Consider the following 18,597-nt stretch of genomic DNA (forward strand, 5'->3'; position numbering starts at 1 on the left):
CACACACACACACACACACACACACACACACACACACACACACACACCAGATGAGAGAGAGAAACAGAAAGAGAGAGAGAAAGGGACGGAGAGATGAAGCTGAGTGCTGAGCAGGTGAGACAATGGCCTCAAAAGTCATACTGTCCAACCCTCTCACTTTTGTGCTGATGCAGCCTGTTTTCAAATATCTCTTATTTGCCTCAAAAGCCTCCCTTGGTAGCCTGTTGGAATGTTTAACCATCTTTGTTGGTGCAAATAGTTTTTCTTTATTTGTCTCTTATTGCAGTCTAACTCTCCCTTCTCTAATGCTTAGTCTAGGTCTTGCCTTCCATGGAAATAATGGGCAACAGATCCTAAAACTTACCTGCATACCATGTTGCTGTCACTGCTGGAGTGAAGAAGAGCAGGATAGATAGAGCTCCTCTTTGGGTTAGTTGACCAGCCATCCTTAAAAGAAGTTGGGAGGTTAGGGAGACAAGAATAGAGATATGTGGCCAGAAGTACCAGGGAAAAGAAAATATCTTTCATAAATCAGCCATCAATGAACTTCCAAAAGTGAGAAGCAGAAATGCGGATCTGTGAGGAAGAAGAGAAATTTTTAGATTATTGAATGCCTGTTATATTGTGTCCTCTGTAAGGACCTTCCACTTTATAGAATAGCAAGACTCTATTTGTTATTTCTGATCTCTTTTCCTCCCAGGACGAGGATGACATAAAACAATCAATTCTCAATTAACCATGGTGAGATCAGATGCAAATGTTTCATTGTCCAAATTATAGACAGGGACATGGAGGAACCAAAATCAGGAAGGGGCCAACATAAAGTCATATAGAACCAAGAGGGAATCCTGCGATCTAAAAGCTGCCAGTTGATGGTTTCATCTGTTTAACTAGCATTTCCTAACCATTAATCTGGGAAAGAATTAGCATATATGGACTAAGAGCTTGAACTCTGGAGTTACACAGATCTGTATGTGTATCCAATTCTGTCCATATTAGCTATGGGGTCTTGGAAAACTTTCTTAACTTCCCTGAGCCTCAGTTTCCTCATCTATAAAATGGGAATCTTAATAGTATCTACCTTATACAATAGATTATTGCCTGGCACATAGGGAAGCAATCAATATATATTAGATATTATTATACCCCACTTTGTATTAGACAGGACTACATGTTTCCTTTCTCTAGTCTCTCAGACATTAACTATGGTCTGGATATTTTCTTAGCTTTGGGTTTTGAGACTTAGTGGTTTGGTAGTGGCTTTTGGCTTTTAAGTCTAGCCTAATCTTCTTGTTTTATTCTGCTGAGCTAGCAGGAAGTCTGTGACGTTGGAAAAACCTATTGAGGGACATGAGGAGAGGGTGAGCAAGCTTCAATTGCCTTCTCACTTCCTGTCCTGTCTTCACAATGGGATGAGAGTTTTGAGGTTCCCAGTAGGCAAATAATTCATCCAAAACAGTATTAAAACTTGCTGCTTATTGGTATAAACTGGTCACTGAACTTTTCAGTAAGCACCCATTCACCCACATGATGTCAATGAAATGCCATGCTCAGGGGAGGAGTCAGTTCCAGAAATGGAGAAACAAAAGATGGCAGATTCTGGCCAGAGTCCCTAAGGGATGTGAAAAGTCCAAGAATGGCAAAAATTCATTTTCCACTTCAATTCAGATTTTGCCCAGACACTGGCAAGGAAGCAGAATAGAAAAAAAAAAATTGAGAACAAGCAAGGGAGGCAAGGAAAGTGGAAAGATGTGGGAAGGAAGCTAGAAAAAGAAAATCTGTTAGGGCTGAAGGAAAGAGATAAAAGCATAAAGAGGGAACAAAAGGACAAGAAAGGGAGGATTCAAGAGAGATCCAGGAAAATGAACAGCTAAATAAACTAATCACTGACCCCTCTCACATATGCAGTCTCAATCCAGTTCCTTGGTCCTGGTACTCTGCATCTGTGACTGCTTCCCTGACTATCTCCTCCCTGATCGGAGACTGAAAACCTGACTCACTGGGAGTCAGCCACCCTCTGCTGCGGGTCAGGAAGGTAGTGGGAACCTGTATCTGCAGCCAGGTCATGGTTCAAATGGCAAGTAGCATATAATCCAGTTTCATAAAAGAACCCACCCCCCACTACAACCCATATTGCCCATGTCCTAGGTCTCATTACCTTTGATGATTGTGAAATGAGGTAGTATAATGTAGAGGGGTTCAGCAGCAGATCTTACTTACCTGTTTTATATTTTTTTGTGCTCTCTTTCTCCTTCTCTTTCTCCTTCCTCTGTGCTCCTCTCATCAGTCGGAAAAACTTCTACTTTACCATTCCTAGAACGAGTGGCTCTTGGTCCGTCCGGGCCTCCGGGATTCTGTTAACACTGCCCAGATGTTAGGACATCCACATCTGCCAAAAGTTTCCTTAAAGCTGTATTATCCCCAAAGCTATAAGCTATTCCTCCCTCAGAGAAGGACTTTAGAGAGATGGGGGAGAAAGAACACAAGGATTAGAGGAACACAGTCCATCTGCCACAGAACAGAGGGAAAGTGTGAAAGGTGCTGGCCCAGAGCCCATGAGTATAGTAATAACTAACAGAGGCTGGCTAAAGGGCCTCCAGAGATGTGGTGTGCTGAAGAACACTTCTTTTTATGACTCAACATGACATCAGGATTGAATTAAAAGGAATTTCACAAACTCCAAGGAGAGGGGAAGAGTGTAGCTGACTTTGACATTCCCTAGAGATTTCCCCTGTAATTCTTGAGTACTTCCCAGCTCTTCAGTTGCCTTGCCATCCATATATACAAGGTCGAACACACTTTGAAACTATCTCACTGATGACCTAACTTCTATGGACTTTAGTTTCTGATAAGATTATGTTGTTTACAAAAAATATCATGCACTTTTTGCCTGAAGAATCAAGACTGATTCCTGTAATAAGAGTGCAGGGAAAGCATGCTTAGAGAGGCTTTAGGGGGAGCCTATTCAAGCACACCTAGATGATCTGTGCATGGCAAGATTATAGCCCTGACTAAGCTATTTACCAGTGACCTCTGATGGAGGGATATGCTTCACTTATCAACCTTTCTTTTTAGTATCTGGTAATGAGAGTATTCTAACATAGTGCACAGCAGCTTCCCACATTCTTCCTCCTCTCAGAGTGGGCATTTCCATCCTTGAAAAATCAGTGATTGTAGAACTTTTTTAGGTGCTGTAGAAAGGGTTTCTTCACTGTGTGTGCAAGCAAATTAGTAACCTCTTCTCAGTTATAAAGGGAAGAATTGTGCTTCTGATAATAAAATATTCACTAGCAAGCCTGTTTCATTTCCAATCCACCAATCAGAAATATGTATTGACTGTCTACTATGTGTTCACCAGTGTGACAGTGGTATAAAAAACTGAAGACAGGGGCATCTAGCGGCTCAGTCGGTTGAGCCTCTAACTTCGGCTCAGGTTATGATCTCATGGTTCATGGGTTCAAGCTCCACGTCAGGTTCTGTGCTGACAGCTCAAAGCCTGGAGCCTGCTTTAGATTCTGTGTCTCCCTCTATCTGTGCCCCTTCCCGACTTGTGCTCTCTCTCTCTCTCAAAAATAAATAAACATTAAAAAATTTAAAAAAATGAAGACAATCTTGGCCTCATTTATTCAATAAGTTTATCATGCTTCTACTATGTTAAGGATGGTAGACAGACAAAATCCCTGGCATCCTAACGCATAATTAATTCAACAGTTTTAATTGAGCATGTATTATATGCCACATACTGTTCTAGGTACTTGAGAAACATCAGTGAACAAAAGAGACAAAAAACCTTGCCCTGGGGCCCCTGGGTGGCTCAGTAGGTTAAGCGACTGACTCTTGATTTTGGCTCACGTTGTGATCTGAGTCCCCCCTCCCCCTCCACCTTCAGGCTCTGAGCTGACAGCCAGAACCTGCTTGGGATTCTCTCTCTTCCTCTCTCTCTGACCTTCCTCCCACTCACACACTTGCTCTCTCTCTTAAAATAAATAAACATTGAAAAAAATCCTTGCCATCATGGAATGTAGGAGGCAGACATTCAATAAAAATGTTCTTGATTACAATTGTGTGTGTTTAGGGAATTAGCTTTCATTGGACATCTGATATAAGCTAAGAACAGAGAACAGTGGTGAACATGAAGTGTTTGATCCTTCATCTAATGAATCTTACTCTACAGCTCCCAGAGGATTTATGTTTAGGAGGGGAGATAAGGGGGACATAAACAATTTGAAAATAATATATGACCATATAAAATTCTAAAAGTTATGGTATAGACTGTGAGGACTGTGTGAACACTCTGTGGGGAGAGGTAGGCCTTGGTCTTCTCTGGGGCAAGGGAAACCATATAAATAATAGCTCACAGTTAGGTCAGAGGGGAATGGGCAAACTGGTTAGACAGATCAAGAGAGTGATAGGGAACAAAACTGAATAGATACAGTAGGGCCAGATTGTGAGGCCTTTTTACTCAGATATAAAAATTTACTCTAAACTCAGGTGTTAGGAAATAGTAAATCTATTAAGTGCATGTGTGTGTGTGTGTGTGTGTGTGTGTGTGTGTGTGTGGGTGTGTGTGTGTAATAGAGAGGGAGAGAGAGCAGAGTAATAATTTCTAGTAGGGTTGTTTTCATTCTTAAAAAAAAAACCCTCTTGGCAAAGAGTACAGTCTGAGCTCTTAGCAGGGAATTCCATATCCTTCACAAGCAAACCCCATCTATGTCCTCAGCCTAGTTTTAAACATTCACTTCATCAGGTCGTACTGAATTTCTTACTCTTCCTTTCATACTTTGGTACCTTTGCCCAGGCATACTGACTCTACCCTGTATTCCTTTCCTCCCTTTCCTGGACTGTTGAAACTGTATCCACCTTTGCTGCTGAGAAATTTCCCTCAGCCCACCCCAGCGAGATCGGGTTTGTCTTCCTTTTCTATCACATTACTTTGTACATATCTCAATTACAAGTTTATCACATTCATTGTCATTGTTTACCCATGACAATCACTATCCTCTGCTTTACTAGTTTGTTCATCTCAGACTCATCTTTGTCCCCTCCCAGACCATGAGAGCCTAGGGGGCAACAACCTTGCCTTAGTCTTCCACATTTCTCCAGCACACAACCCAGAGCCTAGCACATGCTAGGCTGAGGATGCTGTGTAAGGCCTCATGTCCCACTCATAGCTGGAGGGAGCAGGACAGAGGTGTGGCAGAGAGAAATTAAAGAAGAAAGTGAAGGAGGAGAATATGGAAATCATAGGGAGATCAAAGTAAGTGTATATTGAGACTGGCAGCAGTTCTGTGAAGCACAAAGATGGGCAAGATGAAAAGCTTATGCAAAATAAGAGGGGTCATTTAAAAAAAACCCAGCATTTCTTCAGCATCCACTATGTGTGGATAACACTGTGTCAGACATTGTGGGTGTCAGGTTAAATAAAACACCTCTCTGTGATTTGGTTGGGAAGATAAGACAAAGACACACAAAGAGACCGACAACATCTGTACATAAACAAATGTAAAGTTCTTAAAGTTCAGTACTATTTTCAACATGAAGACATTCAATACGAAGTTCCTCGGCAGTCAATAACATATTATTTCAAGAAATGTTAGATGTGGAAACTGACTTGCCTAGATAAGGTCTCAGCAAAGCTTAACAAAACTAAAGTAGAAAAAACTTCCTTAGAACACTAAGGCAAATTGACATGAAATTGTGAATTTTAATACCATTCAAGAGTATTTCTCATTTCTATGGGTCCCTAATTGTATATTATGAGCTTTTTAAAAGCAGACAAGATCAGGGCTAGAAAGGGAGGAAAATATTCATGGAGAATATGAAAGGAGTAGATGGAAAAAAAGTGAATGAAAAACAGACAAAGAAGAGAATTTCACAGAAGAAATAATAATACACAAGACACAATAGGAATAAAGATATTCCTGTTCAGGAAACTTATGTACATATGAATTATCTATTTAAATGATGATGTTCAAATTACCTGTTTAAATGATGTTAATCTGATGGTTGTAATGTGTAATATGAGATTTTAAGAAAATAAACAAGAGGTGTTTTTTAAATTTTATGATGTGCACTTAGCCAAAGGTAGTTGAAGGGATTCTATAAAAGGTATTAGAAACTGAAAATGGTAAGGTCATTATGTGAATAAGAGATAAGATATATTCTGAATGAAATAGTTGGTGTCTTTTTACTGGTTCCTAGGATAGGGAGTATTAATGTTCAAAGACATTATCCAGCAGCTCAACTTAATTGTTTTGTTTGTGATAGTGTAATGTTGGGATGGCTTAGACATTTATTTAGTTTATTTAATTGAATTGATCAAACCTTAAGTCACTACTAAGTGGTTAGTCTCAGAGACCAGCTGTAACCAAAGGGCTCAACAGGGATTGGTTGAAACCAAATGAGTTCATCAATTAAGCATTGTGTCCTAGGGTGTTGGGGAGAGTATAAAAGGGGGTGCAAGAGCCCTGCCACACTGGCTTTTCAGTAGTTTCTGAACATGTAGACAGCAGGATGTAAGACAGGTAAGTAGAGAAGCAAGCAGGTACCATAGTAATTGGCTAAGGATCTGAGTTAATGTGAGTGGTCAGACTATGAGCTCTGATGCTAGAAAAAGAGGTGTGTGTGGGTTAGTGTGGGGAGATGGTTAAAGGGGGTAGATTCACACTCTCGTTGAGTTGGGATTGGGATGTACCTTAAGTAAGGAGTAGGAATTTTGAGTGAGGTTGGAGAATGGGAAGGGAACAGGGAACAGATCTTGTTTATTGGGAGATAATCATACTGGCTTATTGTGGAACAGGAAATTCATGTTGGAAAAGCAGTAGGAAATAAGCTGATATCATATTTCCTGGGGGAGACATAGTTTAAATTCCAAAGAACAACACTTAAACTTAATCTTGAAGGTTACAGGAAATTAATAGAAAGGGACACAAATCCCTACTGAATATGGAATGTAAAACAAAGAGCAACAATACTTAAGGAAAATATTTGCCTTTCCCCCATATTTTCAGCATCAAACAAGTGTTTTTGTGGTCATAAAGAGGGAGGAAAACAGATTGAACCAGAAAAAGTACTGAACTCTCTACTTTGCCACTCTGGGATAGGCAGGGTTATGTCTTAGGTGATTGGGCTATTGGAATGAAGGCAAAAGTAAAACTCAACAAAACCCCCAAGTACAAGGAAGAATTGGGGAAATCATTGAGGTTTTTATGACTCAGGGGATTCTAAGAGCCCTTGTTTGTGGTTAAACATCTGAATATAGCAGTCTTTGCTTGGTTATTCCCAGCCAAGACATCTATTTATACAATGGCAGCCATGTCTCATCATAGAGTGGACCCTATTTCTGATGAGAGAAACAGAAGGTGGAGGGGCTTGGTCTTAGGCAAGTTAGCCTTTTTGAACCTGTTTCCTCACCTGTAAAGTGAGCGCAGTGGTAGTCTTGACCTCACAATAAGGTAGCTCTTGTGATGTATGCATGAGGTACCACCTGTCAAGCGCTTAGCAACAGTACATATTCAATGCTCAATATTATAGTTACAATATATAATATACAATGGAATGTAATATTGATAATACTATATATAATATAAATATACAATAGAATGTAATATCAATAGTACAATTAAGTATTACAATATTAATGCTTTAAAGAATATATGTATCTTATGACTTACAGAATTACTACTTATATTACTTTAGGTGGGATTAGATGCCCCTTTGGTCTGGGTTTGGGCCCAGACCCAGGCCTAAATTTGAAGTAAACTGAACTTCTGGGTTTTGTGACATGGCAGCAGGGTAAGAGGGTGTAGCAGAGTGAGAGGCAATGGTGCAAGGTGTTGCAGCCATAGGAATATTAAATTCTGTGTCAGCCTTTGGTTTAATTTGGCACTGACTGTTATTCAAACAAAGCAGCATTGTAAGTGGTAGAGGAAGGGAGAGGCGGAAAATCAACACATTCTTGGAAATTAGATGTGGCTTTTGCTTTAACTATTTCATTTTCTCTTCAGCCACAAAAATATTTCTTTGCTTGTGGGCTCACAAGGAAACTCCCTTCCAGAACGTGGTACAAATCTAAGCTTCAGAGGAAGCTTCCATTTAAGATGACAAGAAGTTAACAAGACTTCCCTTGATACTTGTTTTAATATGAGAACCCCTCACATGCTGTTATTTAGCCTAGGGAGAAAGCTTTGCATTTACTTAGAGCCTCCTCAACCTCATTTCTTGTAGTTATGGCACATGTTTCTCTCAAAATTGACATCTGCTATATTTCCTGATAACCTTCCCTCAGTGTTTATAGTTGCAGAGATGTATACTTTACCCATTCTCTCCATGTGTTTATATGTTAGGCTTTTAAATTTTTAGGATAAAATTTTAGGATAAAGACTGTTGGTGCAATATTCATTCTCTAGTAGTTGCTCTCTTGGATCTCAGACATCTGGCATGATGCTATAGGAGCTGGTCCTAAGACAATATTCAAAGTACAGGGAAGCTCTGTGTGACCAAGTCAATGTAACTTTCTTGTTTTCTGTTTCTGTGGTATATATTTAAAGCAAAGTTTCAAGCAAAAAAGTCTGGGCATCACCTCTTCTTTATATATATAGCAATATAAAGCAATACAGTAAATGCCCACTTGTGATGTTAAGCTTATGTCAGTGATGATGTGATGGATTGCATAGGGGACTGATATTGTCTTTTACTCCCATCCTTCAAGAAACAGCACACACTCACTGGACACTCAGTCTTTGCCCTTGAAGAACTTACACCTTAGTTAAGAAACCACACCTTGGGGCGCCTGGGTGGCGCAGTCGGTTAGGCGTCCGACTTCAGCCAGGTCACGATCTCGCGGTCCGTGAGTTCGAGCCCCGCGTCAGGCTCGCGTCAGGCTCGCGTCAGGCTCGCGTCAGGCTCGCGTCAGGCTCTGGGCTGATGGCTCAGAGCCTGGAGCCTGTTTCTGATTCTGTGTCTCCCTCTCTCTCTGCCCCTCCCCCATTCATGCTCTGTCTCTCTCTGTCCCAAAAATAAATAAACGTTGAAAAAAAAAATTAAAAAAAAAAAAGAAACCACACCTTAATACATACTCTGTGTGCTATAATATAGATCAACCAGTTCATTATACATAACATAGAAATGTGGAGTCATCTACATACATGATTTAATAGGAAAAAAATACACTTCCATACTTTAAGTGCCATCCATAGTTTACTAGGAATGTACAATTATAAACTTTCCTTAAGAGTTAAGTTGTTTTTGGTTGAAACTTAAATGTTCTGTGTCTTACCATAGGGATAAAGGAGCATACATATCTATAGTATTGTTGGTGTTAGGTATCAACTCAGATTTCCTAGAAGTAACTATTTTTTCTCACAAGTATATATTTTTATGGAGGGAGCAAGAAGGGCCAGAGAAAATTTCACAAAGTATGTATTTTCCATTAATCAGAAAATTGAGTCTTCACACCCATTGGTAATCTTTCTTTTCTTCTTGATTATACCTGTCCTGAATTCCTGGAAAGATGAATGCTAGGGATTTAACTAATGTTCCTAAGTAAAATGGGAGACCAGGATGCCTATAGCACTTCCTTAATTCATTTGTATTTAATTCATTTTGTGAATTGCTTTGAACCTGACTAGATAAAAAAAACCTCTCTATTCTGAGGTTCCCATGAAAAGTAAATGACCTATTTAAATTGTGGGCAATTTCAATGGCTCATTTAGTCACTCTTGAAGCCTAAGAGGTACCAGAAAGCAGGAAACAGTGAGTATCTATAAGGTCTAGGCTCATTTCTTTTTTCCCTGTAACTACAGGCATAGAATTAACTTATAGCTCAAATATATGCTTATTCTTGTGTGCTGAGCAAAGCACATGCACATGAATCCTTTATGAGATTTCCCTATTTCACAGATGTAACAAGGAACTTTAAATACCCTTTAGGGCTCTGCAGATTTGCATAGTTCAAATTTTCTAGGCCTTTCAACTATCTGGAGGCTTGTCTTTACATTTGGCCTTTCCTGAACTCAAGCCCCAAACAAAAAGAGCCTCAGCTTTTGTCACCAATGTTTCAGAGACCCTGAAGAGGGCTGGGTTTCTTTTGTTCCACTTTACCCCTTGGATTCACTCAGGGCTGCCTCTGGACATTTGGGACAGAAAACTTTTGGGTGATTGATCCCATTCTGTAAGCAGTTTAACTCCTCAGGAGCACACTGTCTCAAGTTCTAGGAAGATCTAAGCAATTGGGAGAATTTTAGGGAGATGGCAGACACGCCACAACTCAATACCATATGCGGCTGGTGTAACAGGGGAGGGGATCAAAAAGCACAGTGATCTCTAATTTTGGCTTTGCTGTTAGTTGTGTGACTTTCGGTTTCAGCCTCTCTGTGATCAGCTGGTTCTCGATCTGAAAACCCAGGGGGCTCAAATATACAGTGCCGTTCAGTTTTAACATTTAAAATGTGGAGGGGGGAGGTCACACTTACCTGACATTCTCAGTAGCACCTTCCCTTTTTAAAACTTTACTGTTGATACTGATGTTACATTTCAATATTAATCACTTTAGAACATTTTCCCTCGACTTTCCAATTGTTTAGAGGATAACAGAGGAGAAAGATAATGGATTTTGCAAATTTCTGTAGGAAAATTGTCAAATTCATTAACAATCTCTCATACTAACTTTGGAATTCTTTCAAGAAGTGATTACTTCCCACAGTCCATTCACTCTTAATGCCCCGCTCCCCACCACATGAAACAATGTTCAAAAATTGAAAATCACAGAACAAGTGAAAAAGAAATCAGCTTAATACCACCACTCAGGTAAATTTTACTTTTCCTCAGTTTTTGTCTAAAAACATATGACTGTACGTGTCGCTTTGTAATACACTTTCTCATTGGAAATATATTTCTTGAGGATATTTAGCCATGTAATAAAAGATTCTTAGATCACTTTTAACCTCTTTTTCATTCCTTTCTTTCCCTTTAGGGCACCAGGGGCGGGCAAGGCCGAATCTCAGAGTGCTGCTGGCACTCCTGGTGATAGAACAATATGATCAAGTTATAAGGGTAGGGAGGGGTGGGGAGCGGGAAAGATTCCTTGAGAGAAAAAATTAAGAAAGCTCTACTTGAAGATCTAAGAAATTCCCGACAATAGAACTTTGTGTATGGTTTTCGGTAACCTTCAGCAGGGGGCGCACAGAAATTGTCGTCACTTTCCGGATAGCCTCCCGGATTTTACCCTCTAGAAAATTGTACAGTGTTTCCGGCTCTTCTCAGTTGTAGACGCTCGTAAGTTTCCGTCAGTTTCCGGGGAGACTCGGGGACTCTGCGTCTCTCTTGCTCTACTCCGCTCGCCTGGTGCGGCGGGGCAGGGTCCTGAGCTAATCATGGCGTCCCCGTCTCGGAGACTGCAGACCAAACCAGTCATTACTTGTTTCAAGAGCGTCCTCTTGATCTACACTTTCATCTTCTGGGTGAGAAACGGAGGAGCCCGGGGGCGGGTGGGGTTGCGGGCTTTGGTGGGGGGGTGTGACGCTGAGCAGAGGGCGCTCAGGTCCGGGGTGGGGAGGGAGGCGCGGGAGGGGGTTGGCCGGCTGTCGCCGCAGTGACCCTGACGGTGGCAATGAGTTGCCTGGGTCTTGCTCGGGCATCTTGCCCGCTCCGGGGTCGGAGTGCTGGACGGTGGCAGCCAATAGGCTGTGCTGGGACACAGACGCGCTTAGGATTCGAATTTGAGGCGGGGTACGAGGAAGGGAGTTAACACCCCAGAGCTCTCAGAGGGTGTCCCCGGACCTTTTCGAGAGGCAAGGCTTGTCCCTCCCCTCTGAGGGCTCACTCGCTTAATAGTCTCTTTCTTTTCACTGCTTCGTAAGAGTGGAGTATTTCACAGGTAAGTATACTAATGGCTGCACTCCCGCCAACCTACCATCCGGCTTGCTTTTGTGTAGTATCCTTTTGTACGCTGTGCTCAACTCCGAACTGGGGTTGGGGGAGGGGGAAGTTTCAGGAACTCCTAGAAACACTTTTTTTCCCTTCTCCAGGAAGGTGTTCTTCCTAGGGCAGGAGTAAAGCAGTTAAATAAGTTGTTATTCCTAAGACAGATATGCCACAGACTTCTGTTTATACAAAACAAAAAAAAAAAGATGAAGTTTAAGAATTTTGTTAAGATGCCTTCTCTAGCAGCCCCCCTGGTTTTGCCCTGGTTTCCTGGGTTACCTGGTGATCTAGCGTGGATTTATCAAGGCTTGTCCTTTTGTGAAGATCCCCTTCCTACCCCTTGTCTCCCATATCCCAGCCACAGCTCTGTGGCCACAGACTGCTAAATTCGTACACCTATTGTATCTTAAATACCCAGTGGTTTGTGGTTTGAAGGTGCTGCTGTGTATATTATACTTTCTGTTCTCTATTATACAGTGTATATTATACTTTCTGTTCTCTGGTTTCCCACATAGATCACTGGTGTTATCCTTCTTGCCGTTGGCATTTGGGGCAAGGTGAGCCTGGAGAATTATTTTTCCCTTTTAAATGAGAAGGCCACCAATGTCCCCTTCGTGCTCATTGGCACCGGCACTGTCATTATTCTTTTGGGCACCTTTGGCTGTTTTGCTACCTGCCGAGCTTCTGCATGGATGCTAAAACTGGTGAGTCCTTGTTTTCCTTAGAATTGATTCTTGGTTTTAGAAGAGTCTTATATGTTGTAGGCTTTGTTTCTTGAAACTGGCCACGGTCCTTTAGGATTTTTCCCGTTACTTCCCAAGTAACACTTCACCTTCCAGTTCCCACTTTTGTTGTGTTTCCCCTGTCCTTTTTAATAAAAACATGCTGAACTGATTGAGCAGACTATATTTTTCTTTGACTCTCTTTGCTGCTGTGATGTATCTTATTTATGCTGACCTGGACTTTCTTTTTATCCCACAGTATGCAATGTTTCTGACTCTTATTTTTTTGGTTGAACTGGTCGCTGCCATCGTAGGATTTGTTTTTAGACATGAGGTAAGCTTGAATTAGGCAACCTATTAATATGTTAAAAGTTATTCTCCTAGACATAAAAAACAGAGTTAAAGGCAATTTTTAAAAGTTCAAAAACCACTCTTAAAGCTTACTTTTATGTAATGCTTATTTTTTCTGCCTGTAGCTGACAATAATGGCTTTCTTGTAAAAATTCTAACCCATTTTTAATAAAAAAATTAGAAAATTGTAAAGACTGACAATCACAGAAGGAAATTACAGGTACCCATAATGACATGTATTTCCAGTTCTTTTTCTGTGTACAAGTACCTACTGGAGTGAAGATAGTACAATTTATAACTTTACTGATAGGACAATATTTAAAGCACAAAATTTATAACACAAGATTGATACCTTCTCCACTTATGCCACACATATTTATTTTTTTATTTATTTAATGTTTATTTATTTTTGAGAGAGAGAGACAGAGCATGAGCAGGGGAGTGGCAGGGAGGGAAGGAGACACAGAATCTGAAGCAGGCTCCAGGCCCTGAGCTGTCAGTACAGAGCCTGATGCCGGGCTTGAACTCACGAACTGTGAGATCATGACCTGAGCTGAAGTCGGATGCTTAATTGACTGAGCTGCCCACGTGCCCCATTATGCCACATATTTCTAACAGATTGGATATACTTAGTGCAAATCATCAAAACTTTAATATTGAATCAGAAATCAGAGTTCCACTGTTAAACCTGGGGTTGGGGAATCATTTGGTGAGTAGTGAAGGTTCTTCAATGAGAGTGTTTTACAAAGTGTGGTAGTACAGTCTCCCAAAGTAAGGTTTTGTAGCTTAAAAATTTTACAGGCATCAAATTTGTACTTAAAGTAGAGAAAAACTTGGGGAGGGATACAGGAGTACAGAGCTGCCACTTGAATAAATGCTCCCATAGCACTTTGAACTTGAGTGTTTATCATCTTTTATTGTAATGTTTTGCTTAGTAATCCTCTCAACTAGACTATATCCCATAGAGGACAGGATTGCACCGTAGAAATTAATTACCATACATGTTGTTATCGTCAAAGATATGATCATTGGTCAGATATGGGGATTTTTTATTTGACATAGAAACCTAAGAGACTTTGTAGAATTTTTATTTACTAGCATTGTATTTCTTTGCTGTAGATTAAGAACAGTTTTAAGAATAATTATGAGAAAACTATAAAGCAGTATAACTCTACGGGAGATTATAGAAGCGATGCAGTAGACAAGATTCAAAATACGGTAAGTGGTCATAGGTGGTGGCTTCTCAAGTGGGGAACACATTCCTTATCTCCTTAGAGAAGAGAAATAGGCCCCTGGCTACTAGGTGTTGTCCACTTGTATGATATTCTCATTACAATCTTTGATCAGGAGAAAATATGTCCCTGGAAAGATAGGTCCCTGGAAAGAAGTGTGGGATGATACTAAGTCACATATCTCCATTTTCTCCTAATCATTCTCCTCACATGTACACCTCTTCACTCTTCACATCACAGACCAAGTACTGTTAGTACCAACTAGAGCAGGAAAGTGAGTCCAGTGCAAAAATGTTACACTTGTTATTAGGGGAAAAAAAGGTGCTAATCTGTTGAATTACAATGCTGATTGAGGACAGCCACTTAAAAATATTAGGATAGGGATCATTGAGTATAATATTGTTTTGAGGACAAATTGCAGTCTAAGATGATAGGTTAAATGTTTGACTACAATGATGTAAACTATAAATGTGCTTTTTTTTTCAGTTGCATTGTTGTGGTGTCACCGACTATAGAGATTGGAAGGATACTAATTATTACTTAGAAAAAGGATTTCCCAAGAGTTGCTGCAAACTTGAAAATTGTTCTCCACAGAGAGATGCTGATAAAGTAAACAATGAAGTAAGGAGCCTTTAAAATTGTTTTATTTGAAAATATTAACTGAATACAGAGTTGACTCCATTTTTAATTTTTAGTCACAATAAATATAATCAGAAATAGGCAGGGCAAGTATTAGTCTCATTGAGTAAATGAGGAAACTGAAGCTCAGACAATTTCACTTGAGTTCACACAATGAGCAAATAACACTTTTAAATGCATAATCCAAGAGGTGGAACTTCTACTCTTCAAACTTCTGTCGAGAACATTGTGCCTGAGAGGAGATAAGATTTGTTATATAAAAGAGTAAATTTTAATACAATGACAAAGGCAGTGGTAGCTAAAGCTCCTGTTTTGGCAGAAGTGTTCCTTGTTGCTTGTGCTGTACTTAATATTTTATTTTCCACTCCCATTAGGGTTGTTTTATAAAGGTGATGACCATTATAGAGTCAGAAATGGGAGTGGTTGCAGGAATTTCCTTTGGAGTTGCTTGCTTCCAGGTAAGTCCTTGTAGTTAGGAGTATTTTGTCACTCTTGTTAGATGTAAGCTAGAATATTTCCACTGTGAAGGATTCAGGGCACTTCCAGAGAAGTCACATTTTCACAAAGTGTCAGCTTCTCATCACAGTATTGCATGACTTTTATTTTATATAAGACACATATGGAGTCAATCATTTGCGTTTGGGTCTTAAATAGACCCAGTAAAGAAAACAGTAGCTTTGTTTTATTTTGGAGGGGATGTTTTGCTATTTTCATTCCAGTATTTGATGCCTTGGATCTTATGTTTTCCCGCACTGTTTTCCACAATTAGAATTCTCTAAATTTTATTCTCGGTTTACCGGCTCTTTGACCATAGCCTGTCATGCTTTGAAACTACAAAAAGCAAGACTTAGAATTACCTCCTAGTAGTACATACCTGGTTCCCTGTTGGGAATGGCAGTTTTCCAGCATCATAGTTTATTAATTAAACAAAAGCATTAGATAGATGGGAACAGTGTTTTTCGGTGCCGTAAAGATTCTACATAATTCAGATTTTTCTTTCCTGGGCTGCAACTGCCTGATGAGTTGCATATAAGGTCTGACTTAAAAAATTTTGATGACACGATCCCCACATTGAATATGTGCCTGTTACGTTGGGTATGTGCTATGTTGTGGGTCAAATTGTATTTTCTGAGTTGTGCTACTTCTCACTGTGACATGAAAATTTTGTGTTGTGGCTCTAAACAATTTTTTTTAGGGGTTGGGAGGTTTTCCTATATTAAACATCGTGGAGATAAAACTGAAAGAATTGATACACTTCATTTTGACCTATGTGATTGGTTTTGGAAGTCTAACCTTAATGCATTTCTAAAATAGCAGATATAGCTGTATCTCAATCTGTACTAATAGAATAGCCACTAGCACGTTTGAAAGGTTCTAATTAAATGAAATAAAAAATTGAATGCCTCAATCTAGCCCCATTTGAAGTGCTCAAAAGCCACCTGTGGCTAGTGGTTTGCTTATGGAACAGCCTTCACAGATGGAGATTTTATGTGATGAGATGCTTATGCTAAGCCAAATCCTTTTTGTTCTGATAGCTGATAAGTTATCTGGTAAGTTTCCCCAAAACTTAATGACATTTAGGACTTTTGTCAGTGACTGTTGTGAAATTCCAGGTCACAGTAGTGGTAAAACTTCCTTTATATTCTTTGAATGTTATTTAGGTGCTGCTGAGTATCAAACACAGCTGTCGAGAAAAACTTCAGGAAATTATTAGTGAATTAGACGTGAAAGGAAAATAAACCTATATCCTGAGGTCTTTAAGCTCTTTTGTGTGTGTGTGTGTGTGTGTGTGTGTGTGTGTGTGTGTGTGTGTGTTTAATTGTTTTTGTATTTTGTTTTTAGCTGATTGGAATCTTTCTAGCCTACTGCCTCTCTCGAGCCATAACAAATAACCAGTATGAGATAGTGTAATCAGCAAATCATGGGCTGACTCCTCTCCAATTTTAAGGTATGTTCATTTTAGTCCTCAACTCTGTCTTGGTGTTTCCTTCAGCCTGTTTATGTGATGGATGGACTGAGTTTGCCAAGGCCTTGCTGAGTGGTGCATTCAAGTCTTGTTGGTACTGTGTTAGCCCTGCATAGGTAGGTCAGGTCTCTAAAATACAAGGCATGGCCACAAAGGGCAGAAGAGCCTTTCGGGGTTTTACCTACACATCAATCTAAAGGTCCTAAGTGGTCCCCTTTCTGACAAATTTGTACCTACATGGAAAAAAAATGGAGAATCCTAGTAGTGACCTTACTTGTCAGGTTCCCTGGGAAGTACACTCTGCCCTTGACCCAATATTGGCATTTTCCCTGGTCTTTTACTGAGTTTTCATTTACCACACTCCCCTGGTGAACTATTCTTAGAGCCATAAACGGATTTAGCCTACCTTGGAACCCGATTTGGAGGAAATATGTGTTTCAATACTTCCAGTATTTGAATGGTAAACCGTGAAAACTCTTGCTGGCTGAATTAATCCCTTAAGGTATCCTTCACATTTTAATTGAGCCACTGACTGGGAACACATGAAAGTCTTCATTAGCAGAGTAGATGCTAATGTGTGCAAGTGAATATAGATATTGAAATTTGGGTTATAAGTAAATTAACTTTTTTTCTTTAATTTTAGGACATTTACATCCCCCCCCTGTGAACTATGATATTGCCTGGATGGAAGACAGCTTAACACTTCTTACCAATAGACCAAAAAATTACATCAATAGCCTGATTCAGTCAAGACATTTATTCAATATAGGTCCACCTTCTGGCCCATTCATGTTAGATCACTGAAAAATTATATAAATAGCCTGATTCAATCAAGACATTTGTTCACTATAGGTCCACCTTTTGGCCCATTCATGTTAGATCATTGAAACCTCTGTATCACTATGAAACACTGGAAGAGCTAGTAAATTGTAAATGAAGCAAAGCTGTGTTCCTCTTGACTCTTATTTTGCTCAATGTGGGGCCTTGGGGCCTTTTATTTATTTTTAGAGAGAGAGAATATGAGCAAGGGAGGGGAAGGGGGAGAGAGAATATTTTTTTTAATGTTTATTCATTTTTGAGAGACAGAATGCAAGTTGAGGGGTAGTGGTGGGCAGAGAGAGGGAGACACAGAATCCAAAGCAGGCTCCAGGCTCTGAGCTGTTCTGCTGTCCGCACAGAGCCTGATGTGGGGCTCGAACCCACGAGCCGTGAGATCAGGACCTGAGCTGAAGTTGGACGCTTAACCGACTGAACCACCCAGGTGCCCGGGGAGAGAGAATCTTAAGCAGGCTCCAAAGCCTGCCCTAGAGTTTGATCTCACTGACTGTGACATCATGACCTGAGCCTAAGTCAAGAGTCAGATGCTTAACCGACTGAGCCACCCAGGTGCCCTACAAGGTGGGGCTTTTGAAAGGTGCTGTGAATTTGCTATTTTATGTAGTGTTACAAAATGATCCCTCTGAATTTGCTTACTGATATAGTGTGACAGAAAATTGACCCTTCTGAACTGGCCATTTCCCAGACAAGTTTAAATTATTGTACAACTTGTATCAAGTTGTATGTTCTGTAATCTCTGTTTTGCTGATGGAGAGTCACACTGTATAATTTAATTCTGGCCAGCAGTTGGATGGTACTCATCATTGGAGTTGTCGGATGGTCTGATCCATCTCTAACCTGAGGCACTAAAGACTAAAAGCAGTACCAATATTATGTTACACTTTGCATTTCTTTGCCTCCAAATTAAGGTGTTTATATTGATGTTTTT

General features: G+C 40.1%; 2 protein-coding genes across 3 annotated transcripts in view; one reads left to right on the forward strand and one right to left on the reverse strand.

Moving 5' to 3' along the window:
* The window catches only part of SRPX2 (sushi repeat containing protein X-linked 2), a 24,955-nt gene extending 22,343 nt beyond the window's left edge, over positions 1–2,612 (reverse strand). Inside the window, exons 1-2 of one of the 2 annotated variants that reach the window (XM_040467240.1) lie at positions 2,221–2,612; positions 365–447 (exon numbers count right to left, since the gene is read on the reverse strand). In XM_040467240.1, the coding sequence (XP_040323174.1) occupies positions 365–446 (82 nt within the window). In that variant the 5' untranslated portion in view covers position 447; positions 2,221–2,612. Of the gene's footprint in view, positions 1–364; positions 577–2,220 lie in introns of both variants that reach the window. The other variant, XM_040467239.1, reaches the window with a different exon arrangement.
* Positions 2,613–11,058: 8,446 nt separating this feature from the next.
* Positions 11,059–17,775, forward strand: TSPAN6 (tetraspanin 6). Its single transcript, XM_040467241.1, has 8 exons — positions 11,059–11,459; positions 12,438–12,626; positions 12,904–12,978; positions 14,115–14,213; positions 14,714–14,848; positions 15,241–15,324; positions 16,709–16,814; positions 17,476–17,775. Exons 1-7 carry the CDS (start codon positions 11,373–11,375, stop codon positions 16,775–16,777), a joined length of 738 nt encoding a protein of 245 aa, XP_040323175.1. The 5' UTR covers positions 11,059–11,372; the 3' UTR covers positions 16,778–16,814; positions 17,476–17,775.
* The last annotated feature ends 822 nt before the right edge of the window (positions 17,776–18,597 follow it).

Source organism: Herpailurus yagouaroundi, unplaced genomic scaffold, assembly GCF_014898765.1.
Source record: "Herpailurus yagouaroundi ecotype Mexico unplaced genomic scaffold, PumYag 67383, whole genome shotgun sequence".
NCBI classification, from domain to species: Eukaryota; Metazoa; Chordata; class Mammalia; order Carnivora; family Felidae; genus Herpailurus; species Herpailurus yagouaroundi.

Excerpts from the sequence above, each read along its gene's own strand:
- TSPAN6 (XM_040467241.1), top strand. The coding sequence starts at position 11,373 with ATGGCGTCCCCGTCTCGGAGACTGCAGACCAAACCAGTCATTACTTGT. Across the intron at positions 11,460-12,437 it reads TCTACACTTTCATCTTCTGG|ATCACTGGTGTTATCCTTCT; the intron begins GTGAGAAACGGA and ends TTTCCCACATAG. Across the intron at positions 14,214-14,713 it reads TAGACAAGATTCAAAATACG|TTGCATTGTTGTGGTGTCAC; the intron begins GTAAGTGGTCAT and ends TTTTTTTTTCAG.